The 27,922-nt window shown below is 34.3% G+C and overlaps 1 protein-coding gene across 3 annotated transcripts in view; it reads right to left on the minus strand.

Annotated features, from left to right (window-relative positions):
- LOC149575521 (ketose-bisphosphate aldolase class-II family protein) overlaps window positions 1–27,922 on the minus strand; it is a 392,222-nt gene that overhangs the window by 16,652 nt on the left and 347,648 nt on the right. For all 3 annotated transcript variants that reach the window (XM_089815285.1, XM_089815286.1, XM_089815284.1), the window contains exons 34-38: window positions 2,816–2,913; window positions 1,539–1,683; window positions 1,376–1,461; window positions 1,184–1,294; window positions 689–763 (exon numbers count right to left, since the gene is read on the minus strand). In XM_089815285.1, the coding sequence (XP_089671411.1) occupies window positions 689–763; window positions 1,184–1,294; window positions 1,376–1,461; window positions 1,539–1,683; window positions 2,816–2,913 (515 nt within the window). The remainder of the gene's footprint in view (window positions 1–688; window positions 764–1,183; window positions 1,295–1,375; window positions 1,462–1,538; window positions 1,684–2,815; window positions 2,914–27,922) is intronic.

Below are 27,922 nucleotides of genomic sequence, written 5' to 3' on the forward strand. Positions count from 1 at the left end.
ATAGATGCCATCCTACATGAGATCATTCATTTTTCTTGAACTTCAAGCTTAAGGGCTAAATAAATTGTAAAGCATCTTCATAGCTACTTATGCAAGTCACAAGCTCCAAAGAATCAACACTTGCTAGCTCAAAAAGTAGCAGCAGATCATTGAGGAGCAATAGAAAAGAAAGTAGTGGTAGTATTTTAAGTCATTACCGTACTTGATACTGAAATCCTGTGCAAGAAGCCCCTTGTGGATATGCATTAGGTGATTGTTTTCAATTTACCTTTACATACTATTTAGAATACTCCTGGATCCTCTGACCCTATGACAGTAAATTCAAACTTGAAAATGGACAAGGTTTAATGTGTCATGACTTGATGGTAGTGATATGGTCAAAGAAATACCTGGAACAGATTACTTCCTACCACACAAATTTCTGCTGTTGCACTTCAAAATATTTTGATAATATTTGCTTCTCACTGTAAGTCCTATACATATATGACACTACCATTTTATTTTATGTGACTCTGGAAGGACACCGCCTTTTGTTCCATGCATGATTTTCATTTCTAAGATCGTTTATAATATTCACAAGAATCTATTTGCTCCATAAAATAAGTAATTCCAACATGCAAAAATAGCTTAATTGTTTTTACAATGATATTTTGATGTACACAACATGATAAGCTCTCTGGATACATACAGCAGCATGCTCTGCAGCAGAGATACAACATGCAACCAAAGGTGCTCCCCCATGCTTTAGGGCACTTGGATGGATCTGTGAATACAAGAAGAATAAATCGAATCAGCAGAGACCAAAAGAAAAACGTCATTCAAAAAAGGCCACCTAGTACAATTATGTTATTAAGAAAGTAAAATTGTCATTAGTTTTGATTATTATACTAACAAATAGACATCACCTTGGGTGTCCTTTTATTGTGGCTTCAATGATATAAAAGCTCAAGAAGAAAACAAGTCATGTAGTGAGGAGTTCGATGGAAGTGTAGTCACAGAAGAGATGGAAGTCTAAGCATTGTTATAGATTTACTTGGTACTAAAGGAGTAATAGGGGTCATTGGATGCTGATAACCTTAATCCCAATCACTGTTTTTGTTAAATTCTCTTCTAATTGTCTTTTGGAATTTTCTGGCTAAACCATCCTATAAAAATTTAAAAATAGAATCATAAATAACTTAACCTGCAAAATAGCTGGGCTTTTTTCAGCCTCAGCTGCTGCTATAACCGCTGCAACTGCCTCAAGATTGTATACATTGAATGCTCCAACAGCATATTGATGTCTTTCAGCTTCCTGAAGAAATAAATTAGCATTCTCCAGCAAATACAGTCTTAAGTTTTACAAGAAATCCATGCAGTGATTATGAGGTCTTACCAGAAGAAGATCTTTTGTTGAAGATCTTGCTGGAACAGTCCAATTCTTAACAACCTGAGCCAATGCATCATTACCCCCAACATTACCTGTAGGAAAACTTATCAGTACTTGTATGGGAGTAGACTTATAGATTGGGGGATGTTATTTGCATATTTCGAAATACCTGGAAACACAATGTAAGGAACACCAGGGTGTCTACTTTCAGGTCCTAGCTGCCATAGGGGAACCCCAGCCAAGGCTTGTCCAACCACCTCTGCACGACGTGCTCCCATTGCTTTGGTGGCTAGATCTGATGATGTGATACCTCCCTAAATAGAAGTCAAGCAAAATCCATAGCAAAAGGTTTTTATTAATATTTCATATTACTAAGAGCAAAATGCACCCAAACAACCTCCAATATGCATTATTTTGGCTTCATTCTCATCAGGACTAATTTTACCTATTGAGAAATTTTGCTTGATGTGGGAAATACTGGCTTTTTTTAATCATGCATTCATAATAAATAAAAGCATTTGAACTTTTCAACAGAGGTAATGTATAATAATCCAGAGGAAGAGGTTTTCATGGATATTATTACTAAAAACTCGTGCTGATACCTAAAAATGATTTTTGGTTAACTGCCTATGGGAAGCTGTAGTGAACGGGGGACCTAATTCTTTTTATTGAACAACCACTAAAATTTTAGAAGTTGGCTCTTCCTTCCATGTTGAAGGAAAAGGGAAAAAATATGCTCAAGGCAACGCGCCAAGCTTTAGCTTAAACAAACCAAATACACAGGCTATTCTGAAAGATGGAATATAAAAGAAAATCCTGGATCAAATATGAATACAGAATAGTCATTGATCTAAGAACAACTATTCAAACATAAGATGAAGTAAAATGCTTAATAATAATTACAAAACAGAAAAGCTAGTAGCATTGGTAGTTTAGTTCAAAATGGCTTACTGCTTATCAAGAATTCTTTGCTATTTCGTATTCAGAAGTCTTGTCTAACATCTAAAATACCATTTTTCTTTATCATAAATAAGATTATTTAAACTGGTTGATTGTGAAATGTGGAGGACTAAAGAAAACATGAGATGGACATGGGATTTATAATTAACAACAAAACAAAACTACACATTCTTAAATGCATAGTCTTTCACAGCATAGATTCTCCTCTACTTCATGCCTCCCATCATTTCTTTTGATTTTCTGTTGTACCTGGTTCTATTTATCATCTTTCTTCTTTTGCAAATAGATAAGGTTATCTTCATCTAATTATTGTTATAGGATATGTTTCTCATAGATTTCCAAAAATAAAGATCCTTACTATTATTCCAAAAAAAAAATGGAACATAGAACAAAGAATATCAGGCCAATATTGCACATTCATAAATGCTCAACCAAAACAATTACCTTATGTGAATTAATGTTTGGCTAAAACAATTGATCTCTTACCTTGGCAAGAAGATAGCGTGGTCGAATCTGAATTCGTCTGACAATCTCAACCAATGCAGAGCTCACCTTACTATTTATGTCTAGACTTTCAGAAGCACCTGTTACAATCAGTTTCAGCATGTCTACAAATAAATAATCACGCTGCTTGCAACAATGCCTAGGTACAATGTAATGAGGGAGTCAATTCTATGAAAGAAAATGTGATAATACACGTTTTCACGTGTATAAATATACAAAGGAATAACTCAATGGAAAACAAATCTACCGAGTCTAGTATGAAAACTTGAACTCAGCTAAAACTTGCAGCACAAAAATTTGACAGGGACTTGGTGCTCAACAATAATGTAGCAAATAATACATTTACATAAATACACACAATAAACTTAATTAATGCATTAAACACATACAGGATGTAATGTCCCTTTCTCAGGAATAGCACAGGAGACCATTTAGCCTAATAAGGTGCTATTTTTTGGGAAATCTTGATTTAGTAGGGGTGTGGTGTGTGAAATTGGTACCAATGCCTCCAAATTTTGAAGGACTCTTGGCTTGAGGAGAGAAACTGGAATGGTTTTTGTTTGTGTATAGAAATGGTCATTCTTCTACTCTGGCATATAGATGTGTATATAAGGGTTTTGCACACCATCAACACAATAGAATACACCAAGTATATAATACTGTCTCCTGAAAAAGGAAATCTCAGGTGCTATTAGAATTACTCGGATGAGATCACTCCAAGGTTCCTATTGTTTGGTTTTGATTGTGTGTAGATAGACTCGGTGGATATAATGTGGTTTTGTTGGATTTACAAGAGGACTTAAGTGAATTTTCCTGGAATGTAGAGGCAATTCTTTCTTTCCCACTCTAGATGCTTCTTCTCTAATATAACAAACTGCTCTAGAGAAAACAGCAAAATGGATAAGGGTTTGGAGAGACTAAGCTAAGTACTCCTAAGGACAGTCACATGATGGACAATGCTTCAGACAGATAGATCCCACCAAAATTGATTTATGCTTAAAAAAGCTTCTCATAATGCTACAAAAATAGTGCAATCTTCCAGGGAAATGAAAGATTTTCAGATTGTGGACAATCATTCAAGTACCCAAAAATGGTGCAACTCAAACATGCATTTGCAATTGAACTAAAGCTGCGCATGTGATGTATCCCAGTCATATGACTGTTGAACCGACCCGGGGTGGTCCCACGGGTGGGTAGACCCCAACCTATTCGAAAAGGTTGGGCTGGGTGGGACTATAGTTCGGAGGAGATATCTATCTTGACGTTTCGAAAAGTAAAGTGCAAAGTGCCCCCCCCCTGGCACCAAGTATGCAAATCATTTGAGACTAACCACGTACTGTACCTTACATTGGTAAGATAAAAATGGTATGAATAAAAAATCTATCCAATACTAACCATAAACATTATTGAGCTTTAATTAACCTTGGAGATAGAAACCATGGATATATTGGAAGAACACAAGGAAGATACCATAATTTCAATATTTCCCTTACATTAACTTCAAATATCATTTACAACAATTTCTGCTCCTTAGTTCCTATTGGTACAACAACATCTACTACTACTATTTGCTTAACTACTTGACTTCAAAAAGGAAAAAGTCACACCTTTTATAGATAAGGCATAATTTTGCCTTTGAGAAACATCTAGACATTAAAATACAATATCTAGTACCAACTTCCTCTAGAAGACAACATAGTCTCATGGTCATACCTACTTTCACTATAGCACAAAGTTTACATGATTCCCAAGAAGAATAAAAATATATTGTAGGTATAAGAAATATGTTTTCTCTCCACATTACATTTTATTCAACTTTGAGGGATTTCCTATTCCTTTTATATAATAAAGTAAATTTTATAATATTCTTGTAATTTCCTCTGATCCTCATCCAGCTAGCTACCTTTGCTCTTTGTAGAGACATTCGTCTTGCAATAAAGAGATCATACCATCATTTCATTACAGCATTTTACCCGTTAATGTCAACTGCTATGCTCACATTCGAATTGGATAAGTCCTAGTTCCATAATGGAATACAAGATAAGATCACATTTCTACATAATCCTTAGCATTGCGGTTCTATCATACGCAATCAATCATCAGGTCTTCTCAATGATTATGGAACATTCACCTTAGCTCATGCACTTAGTTTAGGATCAAGACATTGCTTCAAACCTATAGCTTGTTGTGATGAAATATGGAATTGGATCAGGACAAAAGTGGATCGAAACTTCTATAGTCTTCAGATTGTCATTGCTAGCTCATTGTGGATTGGATTAGGATTAGGGATTTGTGTTTCTGACTCTGAGATCCTTGAAAATTGGAAACTTGGACTGTTTGTAATCCTTAGAATTGGAATTCTGATTTTGGAACCCAGAATCAGGACTTGGAAACCCTGATTTATTTCATTGGAATTGAATTTGAACTCCTGACTTTCCAATTTTGCAGATCTGACTTTGGAAATGGAATGCAGATACTGATTTTGGATCTTGAGCCTTTGGAATTGATTCTGATTTCAAAAATTGGAAGCATGAAATTGGAAGCTGGAATTCAGGCAACTCTGACTTTTCAATCTGATTCTAGATTCTGATTGATGGAATTTTATAACCTAACATAAAAACTTGAATTTCAGATTTCGGCTATGAAATGAACTTTAAAATTAGAAACTGGATTTTTTTTTGGAAATTGGGACTGCATACATAGAATGGAAGCTGTATTTGGAAACTTGACCTTTGAATTCTGATTTAGGAAGAGGAAGGTGGGTATGCAAGTGGCACAAGAAGTGGCATTTGTGGAAATGGCAGTTGGAGGAATTTTTCAATTTTAGATTTCATGCTTTCATTCTTTCCAGGTTGGTTATTTAACATGTTTTAGGAGGGGGGTTTAAAAGGGAATTTGATGATTTTCTTAGTTTTCTGCTTAGCCCGCCATTAGAGTACGTGCATCATTGCTTTTCTCTGAAATCTTTATGTGTTCAACATGGCCTTAAGGCACACATGGGGGAGGTACAACAAATGGCGCATGGAGAAGACATTTTGGAAATTTTGTCAGTAGGCCCTTCTTCCTGCTATGGCACTTCATGTGCCTAGTTTGATTGTCTTGCACTTTTTTCTTGTTTGGAGGTGCCCCTGGAAGGTAGCATAGAAAGTGGCCCACAAAGGAAGAATCTTGGAATTTTCTCATTATGGCTTGACCCCGCCATAGGGATTTGTCTCCATCCCTGGCCTTTGCATTTTGGGAAGTTCAAGTTTGCTTTGAGGCACACATGCTAGAGATGGAAGGAATGGCGGTCTAAGGAGGAGTTTGTGGAATTTACGATTATGTTATCCCTACGCAAGGGTCTAATGCAACTTTCTACTTTGACTTCTGTAAAGTACAAATTGTGGTTCTCTATGCTCTTCCTTAGCAAAATTCTGATTTTATCATTCTTGGACAAGTTTCCTTTCAGCTTTACCTTTTTCCTTTAGGATTTGATAGACAAAACTTCCATTTCCAAGTTTGCAAAACTCATTCCATACTTTTCTTTCTAGTTCCTTATTTGCAATTTGAGGTATCCTCCATGTTCCCTAATGTAGAGATAAAATGCAAGGTTCTAGCAAAAACAGTACAAACATGGAGTGACAGACTCAACCTTTCCTAAGGGAACAAAAACAGAATTGGAGGTCCCTATCTATAATGGGGCATGGGTGCATGGGTGCAAGGCACACAAGATGCATAACAATAAAAGGAGAAGAAATCTTGAAGAAAGTCCTAGGAATTGTGGACCTAGAAGGATTGAGTTGTCTAGATGTGCACATCATAGACAACCTTGAGGAGTCACTTTATGGCCCAAGTGAACAAAATAGAGGAAAACAATTTTGGTGTTGATAGTTAAAGGTTTAACTAAGGCATGTGTTATCTAATTGGCTGCCTATAGCAAAGTTTTGTATTGCCAAGTTTTCGTTATTTGGAATAGTTGTCTTTGTAGTCAACACTAAGAGATTCCCACTATCCATCAAATAGAGAGAAAGCTATTTGTAGAATTTGGTGTAAAAATCTTGCACACGAATCTAGTAACGACTTTCTCTGTCTTTGGAATGTTTAGTTTAGGTTTATAAGAGGTATACTTTGTTATACTATGGCTCATAGCAAAGTTATTTGGTTCAAAGTGCAAACTTTTGTAATCTATTGGCAAATAGTGTATACCTAATTTTTAACGACAATGAAGTTGAACGTATTCTATGGACTCAATTTTCTAACCAATACATAGGGAGCGACTCGCATAGCTACAAAATTGTTCAAAAAGAAAAATATTATGGAATACATTAGAAAATTCATCACAACTCACAAGGTTGTTTGGATTCATTGCTAACAAACCCAAATTTCTTTTCTAGAACCGTTGACAAACCTCCCGATGAACCAAACCTGGATCTGTATTGTGGTCGGTTTAGGCTCGAACCCATAAGTCTGGGGCACCAAATAGCTAAAATAGAATACTATTAATGTATTAATATTTTCCTTATCATTAAATTGCAGCTGTATGGGGCTGCACCCTTATATTAACTTAAAAAAGGTTTACATACATAGAGAGTATCTTCAACACCACTATTCCATAGTTTGAGCAACATCAACTCCCTACTAAGGAGCTCATACCTACCAACCCCATATTGCTAGAAACCATATACTATCCACTAACCACTTATTGCCATATACTACCATGTACTTGCCAAAAGGGGGGTATGCCCCAAGACAAGATGCCAACATACTATATCTAGCAGCATCTTATCTATCATACTATATCTATTTGCATCATAGAGAGATAACACAAAAACTGAAAGGACTAGCACCAGGATCTTTTTTTTCATGGAAACAAGAGCTTCCAATGTGCTTAGGCATATTGTCTATGGTTAGTCGAAGTAGCAGATTGCATCTCCTTAGCCACCAGTGTAGTCATCATCTCCTCCGCTACCACCTCTGCTTCATCTTCTTCACTTGCCCAAACCTCCAAGACTAAGTAGCTTTACAAACACCCCAAACCACCTTCGTTATACAATCCACCATCATCTTTAGGAACAAGGCATTCCTATTAGAATTAATAATCTTTCCGTGGTTGTATTTATTTATTAAATGGGATAAACCAAAGTATCCATTATGTTGTTTGGCCTCTAGTTCACATGTGAGGACATGTCATTTACTTGTCCTCTTGTCCATGTGATAGGGCAATTCATTTTTTATAATTCTTTTTAAAAAGAAATTAGTTTATCCTCCTTAAGAGGATCTTGACACTTTGCACACACTTATTATGAATGGTGGCATTTATAGAAATAGGAGTTACACATGCAACTCCATTCTCATCTCTATAAAAGAGGTCTCTCTCATTCTTTTATTCTTCTACACATCACTTTGATGTTATTGTAATAAACTAATTTTCTCCAAGACTCTCTCTCTCTCTCTCTCTCTCTCTCTCTCTCTCTCTCTCTCTCTCTATGTGTCTCTCTAGGCTTTGCCCTCATTCATAATATTACACAAGGGGTTTTCTTTGCTTTCCCCTTTCAAAATCATTTTGTCTTCATTTGTGTTGATCTTTGGGAAGATCTCTTAAGCTTCAAGAGTTTATAGTAACTTTGTTTTCATTTCAGACTCTCTTGGATTAGTTCATTATATTTCTTATTTATCAACTCCTTTCATGGTATCAAAGCTTTCTAATCCTTGTTTTGAGTTTGTGTGAAGGTTAGCACTTTGGAGACACTCTTGAGAGAAGAGTTTATTATTATTTTTAAAGCTCATTCCAACACTTTGTGTGTGCAGTTTTTTCATTTTTCTTCTTTCATCTAACCTCCTTTAGAAGGCTTGCCGCCAAAGGGTTATTTTTTTGCAAAACAATTCAATTTTTTTCCCTCTTGTTTTGGAAGGCCAAAACAAGAGAAAATTAGCATTATTTTGTTGCTGGTTTTATTATACTAATACTTTGATTGTAGATTTCATTGAACTAGTCTTCTTAAATATTTCTCTAATATTTTTGTCACAGGCTTTTTATTTTATTTGAAGCTCTCATTAACAAAAAAAAATCAAATATTACTCTATTATTTCTAATTTTTGTCTTAGGTAACTTTATTAGCAATATTAATCTGTTCACTAGTCAGTTGCAACTTTTTTAGTTTTTTAGTTTTCTGTTTTCATTTCATTTCAGATTAAAACAAATCTTACATTCTACATGCATCTTTGTGTATTAATTTTGATTTGCAAAGTTTTCAACATTTCTATTTGGTTTGAGCATGAAGGTCTCTTGTTAAGCATATTCATCATATAATAAAGCTGCGTTTTTAACTTTCATTTAATTTTGGAATTTGTACATTATCTCTGCATTATAAATCAGATTTATAAATTTCAATCTATTTTATTTAATCTCAACCCCATGCTTTCCCAATTCTGTTAGCCATTTGTTTGCTTCCATCCACAATTTTGGTCCCCCTTAGCAGCGCTTTTTGATCATCTACCCTCTACCTTCTTCAAACTCCATCTACCATGCCTTCTGCTTTCGTGTTTTTTATTATTATTTATTTGTGCTTTCATCATTCCTTTTAATTTTTTATTAAGCTCTCATCTTTCATTTGTCAGTTATTGAAAAGTCGATATACATAATACATAAAATATACTATTAAGTTTTTGATGATACAGTTTAAACTTTAGACAGGAAGCACAAAGTAAAAATAGGCTTCATTATAAATTCCTTTCTAAATACACAACCTTAGAACAGTATATTAATCAGGAAAAATATTTCATATTGCTGCATAATTTTATTAGTTCCTGCCAGAGGCGGGATACTAATGGTTTCATTCAATTCAATTGACCAATCAACTCATCAAATTTAAAAAATTAAAAGAAACTTTAGATGTTTATATCTTTTTCTAATTTTTCATTATTTTATAAATCACATTTTTCATTCATTCTATTAGACCATACTATTTTTGGTTGAGAGAAAATTCAGTTTTCTTCAACAAAAATACAAATATTTTCTAACAACTCTATCATGCATTAATGAATGCATTAATTATAACTTTATCTTTTCTATATTTGTGACAAGTTGATTAGATTTAAAAAAAAAAAAAATTAAAAAAAAAAATCATTTTATTTTCCACCTCACACAACTTTGGACAAAAATTAATGTCTAATCAATATTAATTATCACAATCTATTTTTCTTACCAAGTTCAAATATAGAGTTAAATGTTTTTTATTTCTTATTTTAAACATATTTATTATTAGTTTTATGTTGATGTTTATTTTTGACAATTGTAAATGCTATTTCTTTAAGTTTACACTATGTTTTACTAGCTACTATTTTACAAATTTTCTCTAATTTTTTAATACCAATTTACAAATTGCAAAACTAACACTACCCCTCAAACTTACTAGATATTTTGGTAGTTTGAATTAAGTAATCAACAATTCTTTTTTAAAATTAAATATTTTAACTTATAATTGAATTAGTAGAAATGAGTAGTTCATTCATATAATATGATTTTTATTGTTATTTGTATATTTATTAAAATAATATAATTATTAATATTTTTAAATTCCCTTCAACTCTCTCTATCATTCTACCTTTAGTTGTCCTTATAATCTCTCTCTACATATCCTTCCTTTCTATCTATAAATTTTTATTTTCTTTTTTTTCCAATTATTGGCAGGAACTTTGGCACATTGCGTCTCTTGTTTATTCAACTAATACTACTTATTTTACTTTAGTCAAAGCTTAAGAGAAATTGTTTTCTTTTGCGGCATAAGTTTAATGGAAATGCTTTTTTTTGAAATAAGACTATCATTTCTGTCAGCTTTGTTAGCCAAATTTAATGAATACTTTGTCAGCTTGTTTAGCCGAAAAAAATTTATTTCTATTGTCCGTTATTAATGCCGATAGGCATTCTACAATGGCAGAATGGGTGGAGTGGCATGGTGTGAGCGTGTTAATGTTAACTTTTATTCTTCTAGGTTAAATCTGACAACCATCTACATGTCAAAAGTTCAAATCTTATTATAAATAGAATATATTTTAAAAAATAATTAAATAAATACCACATAAGATATTTTTTTAGATTATAATATTTGGAGATATAAATCATCTATTTTTTTAGAAATTAAAATTAAAAGCTTAAGTTAGTAAAAATCTAAATAAATGGAGATAAAGGAAATATAAATAATTTTAGATGTAGTAAAATAAATTATAATTATTTTGTAGTGGATATCTATCGACATTTTTTTAGATAGATTTATTTAAGATATCTATAATAGTTTTAATCATAAAGTAATTATTATCCCCACATTTATTATTTTTCATTTTTGGAAGTAATTATTATTAATAGCATTACTTATCTTTGTTTTTTAAATCTGGCTCATACTCATATTTCTGTAGCATTTCCATTGTATGCCCTCTCTAAATAAGATTGTAAAAAAAACTTAAATCGTAAGCTTCTAAAAGAAAGGTTTTAAAAGTTGGAATAGATTTTAATCAAAACACTCTTTAAATAAATTTAGTTTTATTTGATTATTTTAAGTTGTCTTTCTTAAAAAGGATTTATTTTAATAAATTTGTAGAAATATACACAAATGTTTTTTTTCTCTTATGCTCTTATTACTTTTGTAAATAATTCATAGTTTGTTTCAAAATTTAATATTTTTTGAGGTAATTTTTTAAAAGAGGGAAAGGGCAAAAAATAAATAAACTTATGGATTGAATTATTTATAGATAACGTTCAATATTAAGTTAAACCTATTTATTTATTTATTAAAGTTTGGTTGCATTAAAGACACGTTTTAAATTTACTATTCACTCATAAGAGTTTTCAAATTTTTTTTTTTTACAAGGATATATTTTATTTGTTTATTGTAAGTTTTTTCATAAAGAGGGGGTTTATTTATTTTTCCTTCTCTCTAATAATTTTAGCTTTCAAATTCATTTAATCAAGGAAGTTATTTTTTCCTAACTATGTCTACATTGATTCTGGAAATTAAATTAAATAACTTGAACTATCATACTTGGAAAACTCATTTTTTCTTTATTTTTTGATTTAAGCATATTTTAGATGTTGCGACTAATGCCTCTTCAGTTCTCGGTGCTTCGGCTATGCAAGATGAAAAGGATGCGTGGAATACTAAAAATGAGGAAGCCCTTGGCCTCATTGGTATATCACCTAACCCTGATTTGTACATTCTAATTGCTCATTGCACTACTGTCCATGAAGCTTTGGATATTATGAAGCAAACGTAGGATAGACCTACCAAATCATGCAAGGTCCAATTGCAAGATAGCTTGGAAGACTTAAGGTATACCAATTTCAAATCTATGTATGAGTTTTACTTAAATTTGATTCTATTAGATGTCAATTAATTGGACTAGGTGTTATTCTCACTGATATTAGATTAATTACCATTATTTTAAAGAAATGTCTTCCTAGGCAATTTCAGCAATTTATCACTAATGTTCATTCTCAACTCGCTATTCTTACCTTGTCTACTCAATTAACTTATAGCATTTTTCAAAATTTATTACGTCAAGAGAAAGATAAGTTGTTGCAATTTGGTATTCTTAGATCTAATGAACATGCTTTTGTATCTAAGAATCAAATCAAAATTTTACATCATCTAATCATAATAATAATCAAAACTTTAATCATAATTTCACTAATAATCATAATAATAGTAATATATTTAATTCTAGGCCTTCTTTTAACAACAATAATAATCAAAATACAAATCGTAATAATAACCATCCTATTCAATATAATAGTCCTAATAAAAAACCCCATTGTACTTATTGTGGGAAAGATGGTCATGTAACTAATAATTGTTTTAAAAGGCAAAATGATAAGCAACCCATCAATAACAATAATCAAAATAATAAAAACTCTCATAGTAATCAATCTTGTCATGCTTTTATTATTAGTTACAATGTTTCTAAACAATTAGAATGAATTGTTGATAGTAGTGCTTCTCAACATGTTACATCTCATAGAGAAGTTTTTGATTCTTTGCAACCCGATCTTTCAAATATTCCAATTCAATTAGCTAATAATCATAGTTGCAAAGTTGAAGGATTTGGTAATGTTAGTGTTCCAAATGAAAAATTACATGATGTTCTTTATGTTCTTGATTTGAAATCCAATCTTCTTTCAGTTGCTAAGTTATGTCAATATTATAAGGTCGAATTTGATAGGGACATGTGCTATGTTATTGATCCTAATACTAATTAAGTTGTTGCTAATGCTAAGTTGGATCATGATAACTTGTTTATATTTTATGAGTTTACCTCTTCAAGGTACTCTTTGCAAGCAAATATTGATTGTAATGTTTGGAATGAAAGGCTCAGTCATTTGAATTCTGATTATATATCATTGATGCAAAAATCTAACATGGTTGAAGGATTGCCTCATATTGTTCCATCCAAGATTTTATGCACTGGGTGCATGAGTGGAAGAAAAACATAGGGAGCCCTTTCCCCATGGTTAATCAAGGAGGGCGTCTCATAAGTTACAATTGATTCATAGTGATCTTTTAGGATCTATGGAGAATATCTCCATTCAAGGTTCAAAGTATGCTCTTACTCTTATTGATGATTTTACTAGAAGAATTTGGATATATTTCTTACATAGTAAAGATCAACTACTTGATACATTTTCCGAATTTTAAATGTTTGTGAAAAAGCAATCTGATTCTAATATAAAGATTCTTTGAATTGATAATGGTATTGAATATGTTAACAATGCTTTTCATTCTTACTTAAAATCTTTTGGTATTAAACATTAGCTTACTGTTCCTTATACACCACAACAAAATGGTGTGGCAGAAAGGAAGCATAGAACTATTGTGGAAATGGCTAGATGTGTGTTACATGTTAAAAATATGGATTATAAGTTTTGGGCTAAAGCTATGGCTTGTGCCACTTATATTCTTAATATAACTCCTATGAAGGCTTTGAGAGATATAACTCCCGAAGAAGCTTGGTTAGGTAGAAAGCCCAATTTACATCACCTAAGGATATTTAGATCTATTGCTTATGTTCACACACCCAAACAAAAAAGGCATAAATTAGATGCTAAATCTTCCCCATTTATTTTTATTGGGTATGATGAAAGTACTAAAGGTTATAGAGTTTATAATCCTTTTACTAACAAAGTGCAAATTGCAAGAAATATTTGTATTGCAGAAAATGAAGTACATGATTGTTCCAAGGTTCAAGATGATGAATTTTGTGGAAGTAAGATTATGATAGTGGAGGACCAACCTCCTTCTCTAAGCCCTAATCCTCAAGTATCTTCCTTTATTCCTCCTGTTTTTTCTAATGATAGTAATGATGACAATATTGATACTAATGATGCATCTATAGATCATGACTCTTCTTCTAGTGATGAATCTATTACTACTAGAAAAAATCCTAAATGGTTTCAAAAGTTACTTAATGAAATAGATGATTATCTTACTAGGTTTGGTGGACTTAAGCCTAGGGGAATTAATTATTGCAATAATGGTTTGATGTCTTCTCTTATGAAATCTTATGATCCTCAAACTTTTGAACAAGCTAAGATTCAACCTCATTCGCAAAAGGCTATGCAAGAGGAATATGACACTTCAATTTTTAATCAAACTTCGGATTTAGTTGCTTTGCTTCATGGCAAAAATTTAATTTCATGCAAATGGTTATATAAAAATAAACTCAATGCTAATAATGAAATTAGTAAGTCTAAAGCTAGGCTAGTAGCAAGAGGATTTTCTCAAATTGAAGGTCTAGATTACAATGGAACTTTTGCACCAGTTGCTAAAATGCCTACTATAAAAGTTGTGCTTACTTCAACTTCGAAAATGAATTGACCTATTCATCAAACGGATGTCAAAAGTGCTTTTTTAAATGATGATTTACATGAAGAAATTTATGTGGCTCCATGATGCAAGAGCTTTTAGCAGCTTTCTAAGTAGGAGCTTTTAGTGGTTTTTTAAAGCTTTTAATGTTTTTCTTAGTTTTTAGAAAGTTGGTTTTTATTAATAACCTCAAAATATTACTTCCAATTTCAAATGTCAGTTGGCAGTTCATCTTATCTCACTTTTACGAAGCTTCACGGAAAAAATCAGCTTTTTTCGAGTTATTTTAAAAATTACAAAAAATGGCAAAAAAATAGTTTTATGAAAAAACTGCCAAAAATGGTAATTTTGGATTTGTATTTAAAAATTTTGTTAAAGAAGGTAGTGAACATTTAGTATGTAAACTAAAGAAATCTATTTATGGTTTAAAGCAATCTTCCAGAGAATGGTATTCCAAAATTAATTCTTTCTTTACTTCTCAAGCGTTTGATAGAAGTAAAAATGATCCTAACTTATACATTAAACATATTCAAGATGATATTATCATTATTATTCTATATGTTGATGATTTCATTCTTACTTCAAGTTCTAACACTTTAATGTCTGATATTAAGTTTCAACTTAATTAATAATTTCAAATGACTGATTTAGGAATTCTACATTAATCATTAGGAATGCAAATGTGGCAAACACCTAAGGGTATTTTTATTTCACAAAGCATGTTTGCTCAAGATCTTTTGGATAAGTTTCAAATGAACGGTTCTAACCATGTTTCTATTCCATGTGAATTAGGAACTAAGTTAATGGTTGATACGAACACTCCTTTTGTTGATGCTACTTCTTATAGACAACTTGTAGGAAATTTGAATTATCTCACTCTTACTATATCTGATATTGCATATAGTGTTGGTTTAGTTTCAAGGTTTATGTCCAAACCTCAACAAATAGACTTTAAAGTAGCTAGAAGAAAATTAAGATATATCAAAGGAACTCTTAATCTAAGTTTATTTTATGATGCAAATTCTGATTTGACTTTACACAGATTTACTAATTCTGATTAAGTCAAGATCCCAATGATGGGAAATCTACTTGTGGTTATTGTTTCTTTGTTGGTTCAGGTGCTATATCTTGGAAAAGTAAGAAAGACACGTCCGTTTCTCTATGCTCTACCAAAGTTGAATATTAAAGTTGTACTAATGCATCTAAAGAAGTTCTATGGCTTAGAACAATACTTGAAGATTTGGGTCTATCTCAACAAGAACCTACATCTTTGTATTGTGACAATCAAAGTGCAATAGCCTTGGCAAATAATCCTATCTACCATGCAAAGTCAAAGCATATTTCTCCACACCATCACTTCATTAGAGAGAACATTGAAGAAAAGCAAGTGTTCCTCATCTATTGCAAGGGTGAAGATCAAGTTGCTAATATTTTGACAAAGCCTCTTCCTAAAGAGAAATTTGAATTTCATTGTAAAAATTTGGGTTTGATACTCTTTTGATGTAATCTCCCCAAGTAAAGATTAAAAGGGGGTGTTAGAATTAGTAATTTTTCCTTGGTTGTATTTATTTATTAAATGGGATAAACCAATATATCCCTTCTATTGTTTGTCCTCTAGTATATATGCAAGGACATGCCATTTACTTGTCCTCTTGTCCATGTGTGAGGACAACTCATTTTTTGTAATTCATTTTATAAAGAAATTAGTTTATCCTCCTTAAGAGGATCTTGACACTTTACAGACACTTATTAGGAATGGTAGCATTCATAGAAATGAGAGTTACAAATGCAAATCCATTCTCATCTCTATAAAAGCGACGCCTCTCTCTCTCTCTCTCTCTCTCTCTCTCTCTCTCTCTCTCTCTCTCATTCTTCTATTCTTCTATTCTTCTATACATCACTTTGATGTTATTGTGATGAGCTAATTTTCTCTCTCTCTCTCACATTCATAATATTACACAAGGGGTTTTCTTTGCTTTCGCCTTTCAAAATCTGTCCCCATTTGTGTCTATCTTTGGGAAGATCACTTAAGCTTCAAGAGTTTATGGTAACTTTGTTTTCATTTCAAACTTTCTTGGATTAGTTCATTATATTTCTTATTTATCAATTCCTCTAAAAAATCATACATCTTTGAGCAACCCTCATGCCATTTCTATAATTGATTATAGGAAATTTTGGTACCTCCTTACCCCTCCTACACAAGATAAAGTAGTCTTGGGGAGAGGGATTCTTCCCTAGTATTCAACATTATCCAAGACATCCTCCAACTCCCTAAGGAAGCAATTCCTCTCCAGTTGTCTGCCAAGGGTTGCAACCATCTCCTCCCCAGCATCCCACAAGCAAAGAACAAACATGGGAGAATTTTTGGTATTAATTCAATATTCATGTTCTGATTTCAAGAGATCTTCACTCAAAAGTCTATGAACCATATCCATCACTAGTCCATGCCTGACAAAAAGCACCCTCTTCAACCTTTTTTTTGCTACCTCACCACGGAAGGACATTTGCCTCTTCCTACACCTATGTCTCACAGGAGTATCCATGTATGAAATGCAATAGAACTGAAAATACCAAATGCCCAAATGAGGAAGCCATTGCAAAAGCTCAATATATTCTAACATCCCACTATCCACAATCATTCAACCTTCATCAACCAAGTACCGTCTAGGCTCAAGCAATCTCTAGGAAATTTAGAAGCCAGGTAAAATCACAAGAGTGTTGCATATAAAAGGTATCGTCCACCTAGCTAGCAACCTTATCACTTATTACCTCACCCTTAATGTATTGACATACAATCACTTCTAAGGCATTACATAGTATCATTACTTTATGCATATTTTATATCTTGTTCATTTTAACCATAGTTGGTAAGAGGAATCATAAAAGAAAACAAAGAGGGATGATGTTATCTCCCTTTAGGACAAAAACATGTCACATCCCTTAGCCAACGCTCGACCTTACACCTGCTAGATCACCTTCATTCATGCCACCCTCTTCTTCCACTTTGGGAATTTGGTTTGCCTCTTGATTTCCTTTTCAATAAATGTGTCAGATCTTAACATTGTCACATGTACCTCTAAATTCAACTTCTAATATCTAGACTAGGAGGGGAAAGGGGTAAAGGGAGAAGGAAAACGCTATCACATGTATCTCGTTAATAAATTGCTTAAAAATTGATGTCACACATTTTTACAAAATGATATAAATATGTTAAATGGGAAGTGTGATACCCCATTAGACTTGGAATATGTTCAAACTCATTTTGATACTATTATTAAAATCCTTTTTTTCTGTAGCTTTGATCGTTAGATTTATTTTTGAGTCCTCACCTACATAATATCTAAAATGTACATAATTTCCAGTTTAATGATAAATTATGGAAGTATTGACATTAGCATGGATAGGGTTGTTTTTATGGGATTGGAAAGTTCATTACAAAAAAATACATTTTGTTATCCTATAAAATTTGTTTAAAAGGTAAGAGAACAAGCTCATTTACACACTTTCTTGGATTATCCCATTTGAAAAATAACAATATTACTATGATAAGAAAATCTGGTTGAAATCTTACGTAAGATCATATTTTATTCACCAACAACCTCTTTTTGGAATATGTTTTTTCAATGTTAGAAGTGTACCTTTTGTTAATATGCTTGGCCATCTCATTTATGTTGATCCTTCTAATATTGATGGGAAGAAACCAATTTTATGATAATAGATAGTCGTCTATTATTAGTTAATGGTTATCTATTGTAAATATTTAGTTAGCTTTAGTTCGCTTTCGCTTTTTTAGCTTTCTCTGTTAGAGTAGAATGTTTCTATTCTTTACAATTGTTTCCTTAGGAAACATCGTTTTATTCTCTTGTATCTATTGACCTTTCAGTCTCTGTTAATAACAAGCAAGTATTTTACCTATTACTTCCATAATATGGTATCAGAGCCAATACTTCAATTTTTTTCGAAAATTTTATAATTTCTTTCGAAATTATCTGCTCTAAATTTTCGAAATTATTTCTGGGTTTCTTCTCTCTACAACCCGACAAGGGTTTTCTACCTTTGAGAAATTCTTTTTGAATTGCCATTGTAGGGTTCCGTTTTTTGTTTGAAGATTAGCAAATCAAAAGCAAGAGAAAATCAGGTTTTTTTGGCATGACTGAAAATTGCAAATCCAAAATCTCTTTTGTTTTGATTGCCTCTGGTCTGCAAATGTGGCTTTCTTTTTGCAAACGTGAATTTCTGCCATTGATGGTCATTTCCAGCAAAATCGCGACTTAAAAACTTGCGGCTTTTTTGTGCATAAATCACATTTTTTTATGAGACTACCTCTCTTTCGAGCGCCTATGACTGCACATTACACCATTTTTTGGAGTCAATACAATCATCTTAAATGCCATGTCTACCTGTAGTTGCGATCTGTGACGAAAAACAACCATTTTTTTCGAATTTTTCTTCTACCATTGTTGCTGACTAGGGTTTTCTTCAACACCCTAAGTTTTGGGCTCAATTTTTTTTTTGAAAACAAATTTTTGGTGGGTTTTTCGAGAGCTCAGCTAGGTTGTCAAATTTTCTAGGTGCCTCGATTTTGTGTCTCAATTTTCGAGCCAGCAGATCTAGAAAACAACACCATATTCCTTCTAGGTTTTTCAAGCTCTCTTCTAGGTCACTCTCCAATTTTTCTGGGTCTTCCGTTTTTTTCCTCAAAGAACGCGACTTCACGGATTTTCACAAATTTTCATTGAAAAACGTGCCATGGCATTTCTGACAAACATTTTGCTTGAGCACAACTCCAAATTCAATGGTCGAAATTATGGCACTTGGAAGCAACAGATCATCTCAATTTTTGATTATCGAAACATCGATCAACTTGTTCTGGGTGTTATGAAGTGTCCGACTGCTCCTGGTTCTGATCAGGATATATGGGATCTGAATAATCGGGAGGCAATGATGCTTTTCAAATTATCCGTGGCTGATGATCAACTGTCTTAGATTCCATCCAGCAAGACAACTCAAAGGTCTTAATGAGATTTCTGACAAAAGCAGAGCCTTCTTTCTAAAAAACACTTTGTTTTCTATTGTCATGGATGAGCACACCTCACTCCAGGCACACCTGAATCGGATTCAGGAAATCCGTGATCAGTTACTTGCCATCGGTCGCAAAATGGAGGAAGAAGATATTGTGGTTACCACTCTTCAGAGTTTACCAAAGTCTTATGAGCATTTTATCGAGACTCAACATCACATCTTTTGGTGTTGATTTGAAGTTCACTGATCTTTGCACCCAGCTGCTTCAACAAGATCGATGGAAACAATAATTCGATAGCAGCTCCAGTACCACCTCCATAGAGCAAGCCTTTGATACGAAATCCTTTCAGAAGGATAAAGGCAAGTTTCAACAACCATCTCAATAGAAGTCTTATGTTCCAGCATCAGATGGTTCCTGAAAGAAGAACATTCAATGCAACTACTGCCACAAGTTTGGACACATGAAGGTTGAATGTTGGAAACACTTAGCTACATAGTCTAAGCAATCAGGTTCATAGCCCAAAGTGAACAATGCAGAGCACATTGAGCAAGTAGAATCTGCCTTTTACGCCTTCATGGCTAAAAGACTTGCAGATCATGTGAAGTCATCTACTTGGTACATTGATTTAGGTGCCTCTCGTCATTTCACTCACCGCAGAGACTGGTTTACTGACTACCAGCCTTATTCAAACTCTGTTATTTTTGGTGGCGGAGAAGAGTACACGGTTGTTGGCAAAGACAACATTTAGATTTAGTCTGCTGGGAGGAATCTCATATTCCTTGATGTGTACTACGTTCCAAGGATGGAACTAAATCTTCTCTTAGTCAGTCAGTTGTTGCGACATTCTCCACACTTGGCAGTCAACTTCAGTTCACATTAGTGCACCATCACTGATCGGGTGACTAAGTCTACTGTTGCAGTGGGTCTTGAGGGTCATGGTCTTTTCAGATTTATTGATTCTGGTGATTCTCAAGACTTAGCTATGGCTGCTCGACGATCTTCTATTAGCACACTTTTACATCAATGATATGGGCACTTAAGTGTGCATTATCTTTTACAGCTTGCTTGGGATGAGCTTGTTCTTGGATTGCTAGAGATTTAGATTCAATAGCTTGGAGTTTGTGATGCATGCTAGGTTGGGAAGCAACATCACACACCTTTCACTAGTGGCGATTCATGGTGAGCTTCTCAGGTACTTCAGCTTGTTCATGCCGATATCTGTGGCCCTATGGCCACTCCTTCAATCCAAGTATTTTCTATTGTTTGTTGATGATTTCAGTAGAAAAATATGTATGTATTTCCTTAAAAAGAAATCAGATGCATTTCCTGTATTTTAGAAGTTTAAACATTTAGTTGAAAAAGAGTTTGGGAAATCTATTATTACTCTTAGAGTAGACAATGGGGGGGAATTTTTTGCTGATGTTTTCTCCATCTTTTTGGATCCACATGGCATCAAAGCTAACCACACCTCACACGCCACAACAGAACAGTGTAGTTGAATGTCGAAATAGGGCAATCACCGAGATGGCTCGATCCATGCTCGAACACAAACATGTTCCAAAGAAGTTTTGGGTAGAAGCAGTTAACACTGTAGTTTAACTGTTGAACTGGTCACCCACAGTGGTGGTCAAAGGTAAAACTTCGAAAGAGGCTTGGTCAGGTCGGAAGCCCAGAATCAGTCACCTGAAGGTTTTTGGCTCCCTTGCTTTTGTTTGGATCCTTGATGCATCACGCACCAAGTTGGATGCCACGAGTTAGAAACTCATGCTTGTTGGATATAACAGTCTTCACAAAGCCTACCACTTGATTGATGTAGAGACATGTCATCTCATCTACAGTCATGCCGTCGTCTTTGATGAGCAGTGAGGACCTTTCATTGCTGTTTTTCCTGTTCTTGATCCAACAAACTAGCCTATGAAGGCTCATGATTTGGGAGTTTGGCTTCTATTAGGCCCACTTGATGGGAGGGCTCTAGTAGCTCCTGCAGCTCCAATTATACCAATGATACTTGTACAGACACCTCCGGCTTCTCCTATAGGATCACCTCAATTTATAGATGCTTCACCTGAGTTTAATCTCGATTTTTCTGATGAGGACCCTACTCACCAAGCATCTCCTGATACTAATATTGGTGATTCTCCTATCCGTCCTACGTAGTGGGCTAAGATACTTGCTGATCTTCATGATGATGAGCTCATAGATGGGAGAACTGCACAGAAAAAGAGTAAAATTACAGTCTGTTATCTTTGCTCTAATGGCCAACATTCACAGTGTGTTTGAACCTCAAACATATTCCGAGGCTAAAAGAATTCTAGAGTGGGATCAAGCCATGACATTTGAACACTAGAGCCTGCAGAAGAACAACAGCTAGGCTCTTTTTGATCTTCCACCAGGGAAGAAACCCATTGGCTGCAAATGGGTTTACAAAATCAAATACAAATCGGACGGTACTTTGGATAAGTACAAAGCTCGTTTAGTGGCGAACGGCTTTTCTCAATGTTAGGGCATTGATTATGAGGAGACCTTTGCTCGTACTGCAAAGATGAGCACCATTAGATTAGTCCTAGCCATGGTAGCACAATTTGGCTGGAAGGTCCATCACATGGACGTCAAGAGTGCTTTTCTGAATGGTGATCTCCATGATACAACCTCCTGATTTCAAGGTTGTTGGTAAAGACCATCAGGTTCTCAGATTGGTAAAAGCCCTCTATGGCTTGAAGCAGGCCCCTCGAGCATGATATATAAAAATTGATAAGTACCTCAGTGATCAAGGCTTCAAGAGGAGTTCTTCAGACTCAAATCTGTACATCAAGACTACTGACTGTGACATCATCCTTCTGGTTATTTATGTGGATGATCTGATCATCACTGGCAGTTCGACATCTTTGATTCAGCGAATCAAATAGAACTTATGCCAGTCTTTTGATATGACTGACCTTGGGCTCATGCATTATTGCCTAGATATTGAAGTTTGGCAACAATCTTCTGGTATATTTATCTCTCAATCCAAATATGCCAAGGCCTTGTTAGACAAATTCCATATGCAGGATTGCAAGCTCGCATCTACACCTATTGAGAACGGTCTCAAGTTATCCACAAAGTCTGATTCTCTTTCTATTGATGATACTACATACGAACAACTAGTAGGCAACCTCATCTACCTCTACTATTAGGCTCAGCTTCGCAATCAACTATATTTCACACTTTATGACAGCTCCTAAGGCCGGTCATTGGATGGCAGCAAAGCGTGTGCTTTGTTATGTGGAGGGCACTTCAGATTATGGACTTCTATACTCTTGAAGTTCTAATCCTAAACTTAGTGGGTTCACAGATTCAGATTGGGCAAGCTCTGTTGATGATAAAAAGTCAACTTTTGGATATGTGTTTAGCTTGGAATCCGATGCAGTCACATGGACCAGTAAGAAGCAACAAGTAGTTTCTCTCTCCTCTAGAGAGGGACTGTTAAAGTAGGATGTGAAGTTGTTTGCTTTCGTCAGATGCTTGGGGATATGCAGATGTCACCAACAAGACCAACTACTCTGTTTGTTAATAACGAAGGCGTTATCAAGTTAGCACAAAATCCAGTCTTCCATGAACGAACCAAGCATGTAGATGTTCATTGTCATTACATACGATAATTGGTTGAAGACAAGACTATAGATTTGCAATATGTTCCTACCATAGATTATACTGCAGACATTCTCCCAGGCCTCTTGGTCCTAATAAGTTTGTCAAATTCAGAGGACAACTTGGTGTTCTAGATAGATTAACCATTAAAGGAGGGTATTACGATAATAAATAATCGTCTATTATTAGTTAATGGTTATCTATTGTAAATATCTAGTTAGCTTTAGCTTGATTTTTCTTTTTAGCTTTCTCTGTTAGAATAGAATGTTTCTATTCTTTATGATTGTTTCCTAAGGAGACATCATTTTATTCTTTTGTATCTATTGACCTTTCGGTCTCTGTTAATAACAAGCAAGTATTTTACCAATTACTTCCATAATAACCATAACTTCCATGGTGTTCAATCTTGATTCTAGTATGAACTAGAAATAAAAAATCATTTGACAAAATATGCATTGGTCAAAGTAAAAAGTGTTTTCATTTTTTGATGACACAAACTTATTCTTAAACATAGGATGTTTATTTAAGAGAAGTATAAGGGTTATCTATTGTGAAATGTGATCTCTCTTGAGATCATAACTAATATAGTGAGGCTATGTCCAAGAGGCCAACAATTGGAATAATGTGTATTGGGATTAGCTGAGTAACATTACCTTGAAGATCCATGTGGTTTATTTGTTGTTAATTAAGTTTAATGTTAAGAACATGAAAAACTTTGCTTGCATTATGGAGCTTTAATAGTCTCCTGCAGCCTTAGTTCCATATCCTTGCCATAGGTTGAGGACTACATTATTTCCGATGTGTCATGTCTCCTTATCTAGCATAAAGTCAATGAAGGCCCTTAGCCTATTTTCTCAAGTTTTTTTATAGACTACTTGGGACATGAAAAGGAAAATCATTAAATAATTAAACTTAAGTTGTACCAAAAAAAAACTTTACATCATATTTTAGAAAGATGACTTATATTTAATTGCTCCAAAAGGTTGTAATAAGTGAGTTAAAAAATGTTGCTAGTTCCAATCTCATAAAAGAGAGTATTTAGAATACCTTGTTATTTTATAACTTCAAGGACTTAATAAAATAAAAGAATATAATATTATATTATTTCAATTTTAATGTTCTTTTAAAAATATTATATGAGATTGTTTTTGGAAAAAGGACTTCTTGCTCATTTTATGAATTTCTTAAACATAATGAATATGGGCTCTTTTTCTTGGTGAAGAAACCATTTTGGCAAGATGGTTTCAAGGATGAAAAGCCTCCTAGTCATTTTAATAGTTCCATCTAGAGATTAATTGTGCACAACAAAGGTGACAAATATACCAAAAACACAGGGATAACCTACGTGTTAACCCCACACAACTCAGCAGATGAAAAAGACCAAATCACTCGGTCAACAAAGGAGTTACTCGGCAAAAGCACAAAACCAAGAGTATGTCGAGTAATGTTAACACCTGTCAAAATAGCGTGTTAATCCACGCAAAAATCACAAACTTCATTCCAGAACAAATGCAAATAGCAAGAACAGAGCGCTGCTCTGTTTTGCCTGTGACCAAGCACACAACAGAATAAACAAGGAGACAACACAAGTGCAATAGGTTGGAAGTATGCAAGATTGATTGCTTTCTTTCTATTAACCGGAAATGAACTATTTCAGAACATAAATGTAAAAACTACAACTACAACTATTTTACATAAAAATAAACTCGCAGCAAGTATAGCTGCATACAAATACGTCTAGAGCTACTCAGAGCTCTCATAAAATAGACTTGGAGCAATCACTACTCAACAAATTAAACAACTAATGATGTTGCTGCACAAAATACTCAAAAACATTCTCTGCTGCTATTGCTGCAAAAACCAACTCTGTAAGAGAAAATAAAAAATGAATGACATTCCCTCTATTTTGTCTTTTTTTTGTCCACAAAAGTTTCCCCCTCATTTTCCAAATTTGAACTCACCTATGTTGTCGGTAGATATTGTGTAGCCGACTGGGTGTGTGTTAGGATGTATGTTGTCAGTATATACTCCTTCGAGAAGGTTCTTGTTATGTAGCCGACATGTTGTATGTAGCTGATGGACCCCTTTGGGAAGGTTCTTCGGAAAGTATTTATACACCCTTCGGAGGACATTGTAATCATCATAAGCATAATGTAATGTCTTCGGCATATGCGAATAAAACAAGGAGTTCTACTATTCTTATCTATTGTCTGTGTGCATTAATTTCTTTACCCCAGTACGGTAAACAACCTACTCACAGTAAATGCATTTGACTGTTGGAGTTGCAAATAGGGGATGCTAGGTTTGGTAGGTGGGCATAGGACAACAAAAAATCATTAAATATTCCAAAACTCCCCCTTTGTCCTGAGCCAATAAAATAAGGATCAATGCCGATCCAGACCAATTATGCCAAGACTTTTTCTTAGGTGCACAAAAGTTCCAATGCCTAAAGGCTTAGTGAATATGTTTGCTAGCTATTGATCAGACTTACAAAATTCCATCTTGATATCCTCATTCTCCACCCTTTGATGAAGTGATATTTGATCTCTATGTGCTTGCTTCTCCCATAGAAGACTGGATTCTTAGATAGTGCAATTGAGGAGATGTCACAAAATATTGTGGTTCCATCCTCTTGCCTTCATTCAAATCTATCAAGATTCTCCTTAACCAAATAGCTTGACATGCTGCTGCGTTCCCTGCTATGTATTCAACCTATGCTGTAGATTGAGCAACAATAGGTTGCTTCTTGGATGCCCATTAAATTGCATCCGATCCCATATGGAACATGTATTCGGAAGTGCTCTTTCTATCATCTAAACTTCCAGCCCAATCACTATCCGTATAACCAACCAACATAAAATCATTATCTGCAGTATACAAAATCCCAAATCCCTTGATACCATTCACATACCTTAGGGTCCTCTTTCCCGCTTGTTAATGAGAATCCTTTCGTGTTTTCATAAATTTGGAAATCAGACTTACTACATGCATCATGTCAGGTCGAGTTGCTGTCAAATACATCAAGCTTCCAATCATAATACTCTTCTATAGTGTTGGATTCACACTTTTGCTGCAATCTTCCTTGCTCAACTTCAGACCTACTGCTGTTGGTGTTGGGGTTGCCTTACTGTTTTGCATTTTGAATCTCTTCAAGATTTGCCTTGCATACTTTTCTTGAGAGATGAAAATACCATCATGCATTTGTTTTACTTCTATGCCTAGAAAGTACTTCAAGAGACCTAGATCTGTCATCTCAAATTCATTTTTCATGGCCTCTTTGAACTCACCAATTAGGAAATTATCATTTCTAGTGAAGATTAAATCATCTACATACAAGACAACAATCAACAGTTTACCATTTGCTGCCTTGATGTAGAGAGTGGGCTCACCATCGCTTTTGCCAAAGCCATTGCTCATCAAATATGAGTCAATCCTACTATACCATACCTGTGGAGCTTGCTTGAGCCCATAAAGAGCTCTCTTCAATCTATACACCTTGTGTTCTTCACCCGGAACTTCATAACCAAGTGGCTGCTCCACATAAATCTCTTCTTTCAATACACCATTCAAGAAGGCGGACTTTACATCCATTTGATATACCTTCCATTTGTGTTGAGCTGCAATTGCTATGACAACATGTACGGTTTCCATTCTTGCAACCAGGGCATATGTCTCATCATAATCTCTGTCATACTGCTGCTTATACCCCTTGACCACTAGACGTGCCTTATGCCTATCTATTTTTCCTTCAACATTGCACTCGGTTTTGTAAACCCGTTTTATTCCAATTACTTGCTTCTTGGGAGGCAAGGTAGTTAACTCCCATGTCTCATTTCTCTCAGTAGCATCTATTTCCTCATCCATGACATTACACCATTTTTCTTCCTTCATAGCTTCTTTAGAGTAAATTGGATCACTATGAGAAAATAATGCAAAATTAACACTCATCATAATCTTCCTCATACCTTTCATCTTGGTATATCTCCCTTAGTCTTTCTTGGCAATAGGGAGGCGAGAGTGGGATCTAAATTATCAGTATTGCTGCTGCTACTATTTTGCATACTAGCTCGAGGCTGTTTTGAAGTGCTTGGAGCTATCACTTAGCATGTAAGGGGTTGCTTGCCTTTTTGCCTTTGTCTGCAATCATCAATGTTTGCTGCTCCATCATCCTGCTCATCACCAATGTCTTCCTCTTCCTCATCAATACTCGACACTTTGCTTGAAATGCTTGAAGATACATCAACCGAGCCATCCCATGATTGATTTTCAAAAAACTCCACGTCTCTTGAAATGATGATCTTCTTGGTGATTAGATCATATAACCTATAAGCCTTTGATTCCGAACTATAGCTCGCACTTCACACCTTTGTCATCTAGCTTTTGCCTTTGTTCCTTAGGCACATGCCACACATTTGAACACTCTCAAGTGTTCAACTATTCATCTATTTTTTGACCAAGCCTCAAGAGGAATCTTGTCATGAACTGACTTTGTGGGACACCTGTTGATCAAATATGCTACTGTTGCTATAGCTTCTTCCCAATATTCATTTGGGAGCCCTTTTTCTTTCATCATGCTTCTAGCCATTTCAACAATGGTCCTGTTTTTCC

The sequence above is a fragment of the Cupressus sempervirens genome, chromosome 2, assembly GCF_028749045.1.
Source record: "Cupressus sempervirens isolate cs-2001-9-10 chromosome 2, ASM2874904v1, whole genome shotgun sequence".
NCBI classification, from domain to species: domain Eukaryota; kingdom Viridiplantae; phylum Streptophyta; class Pinopsida; order Cupressales; family Cupressaceae; genus Cupressus; species Cupressus sempervirens.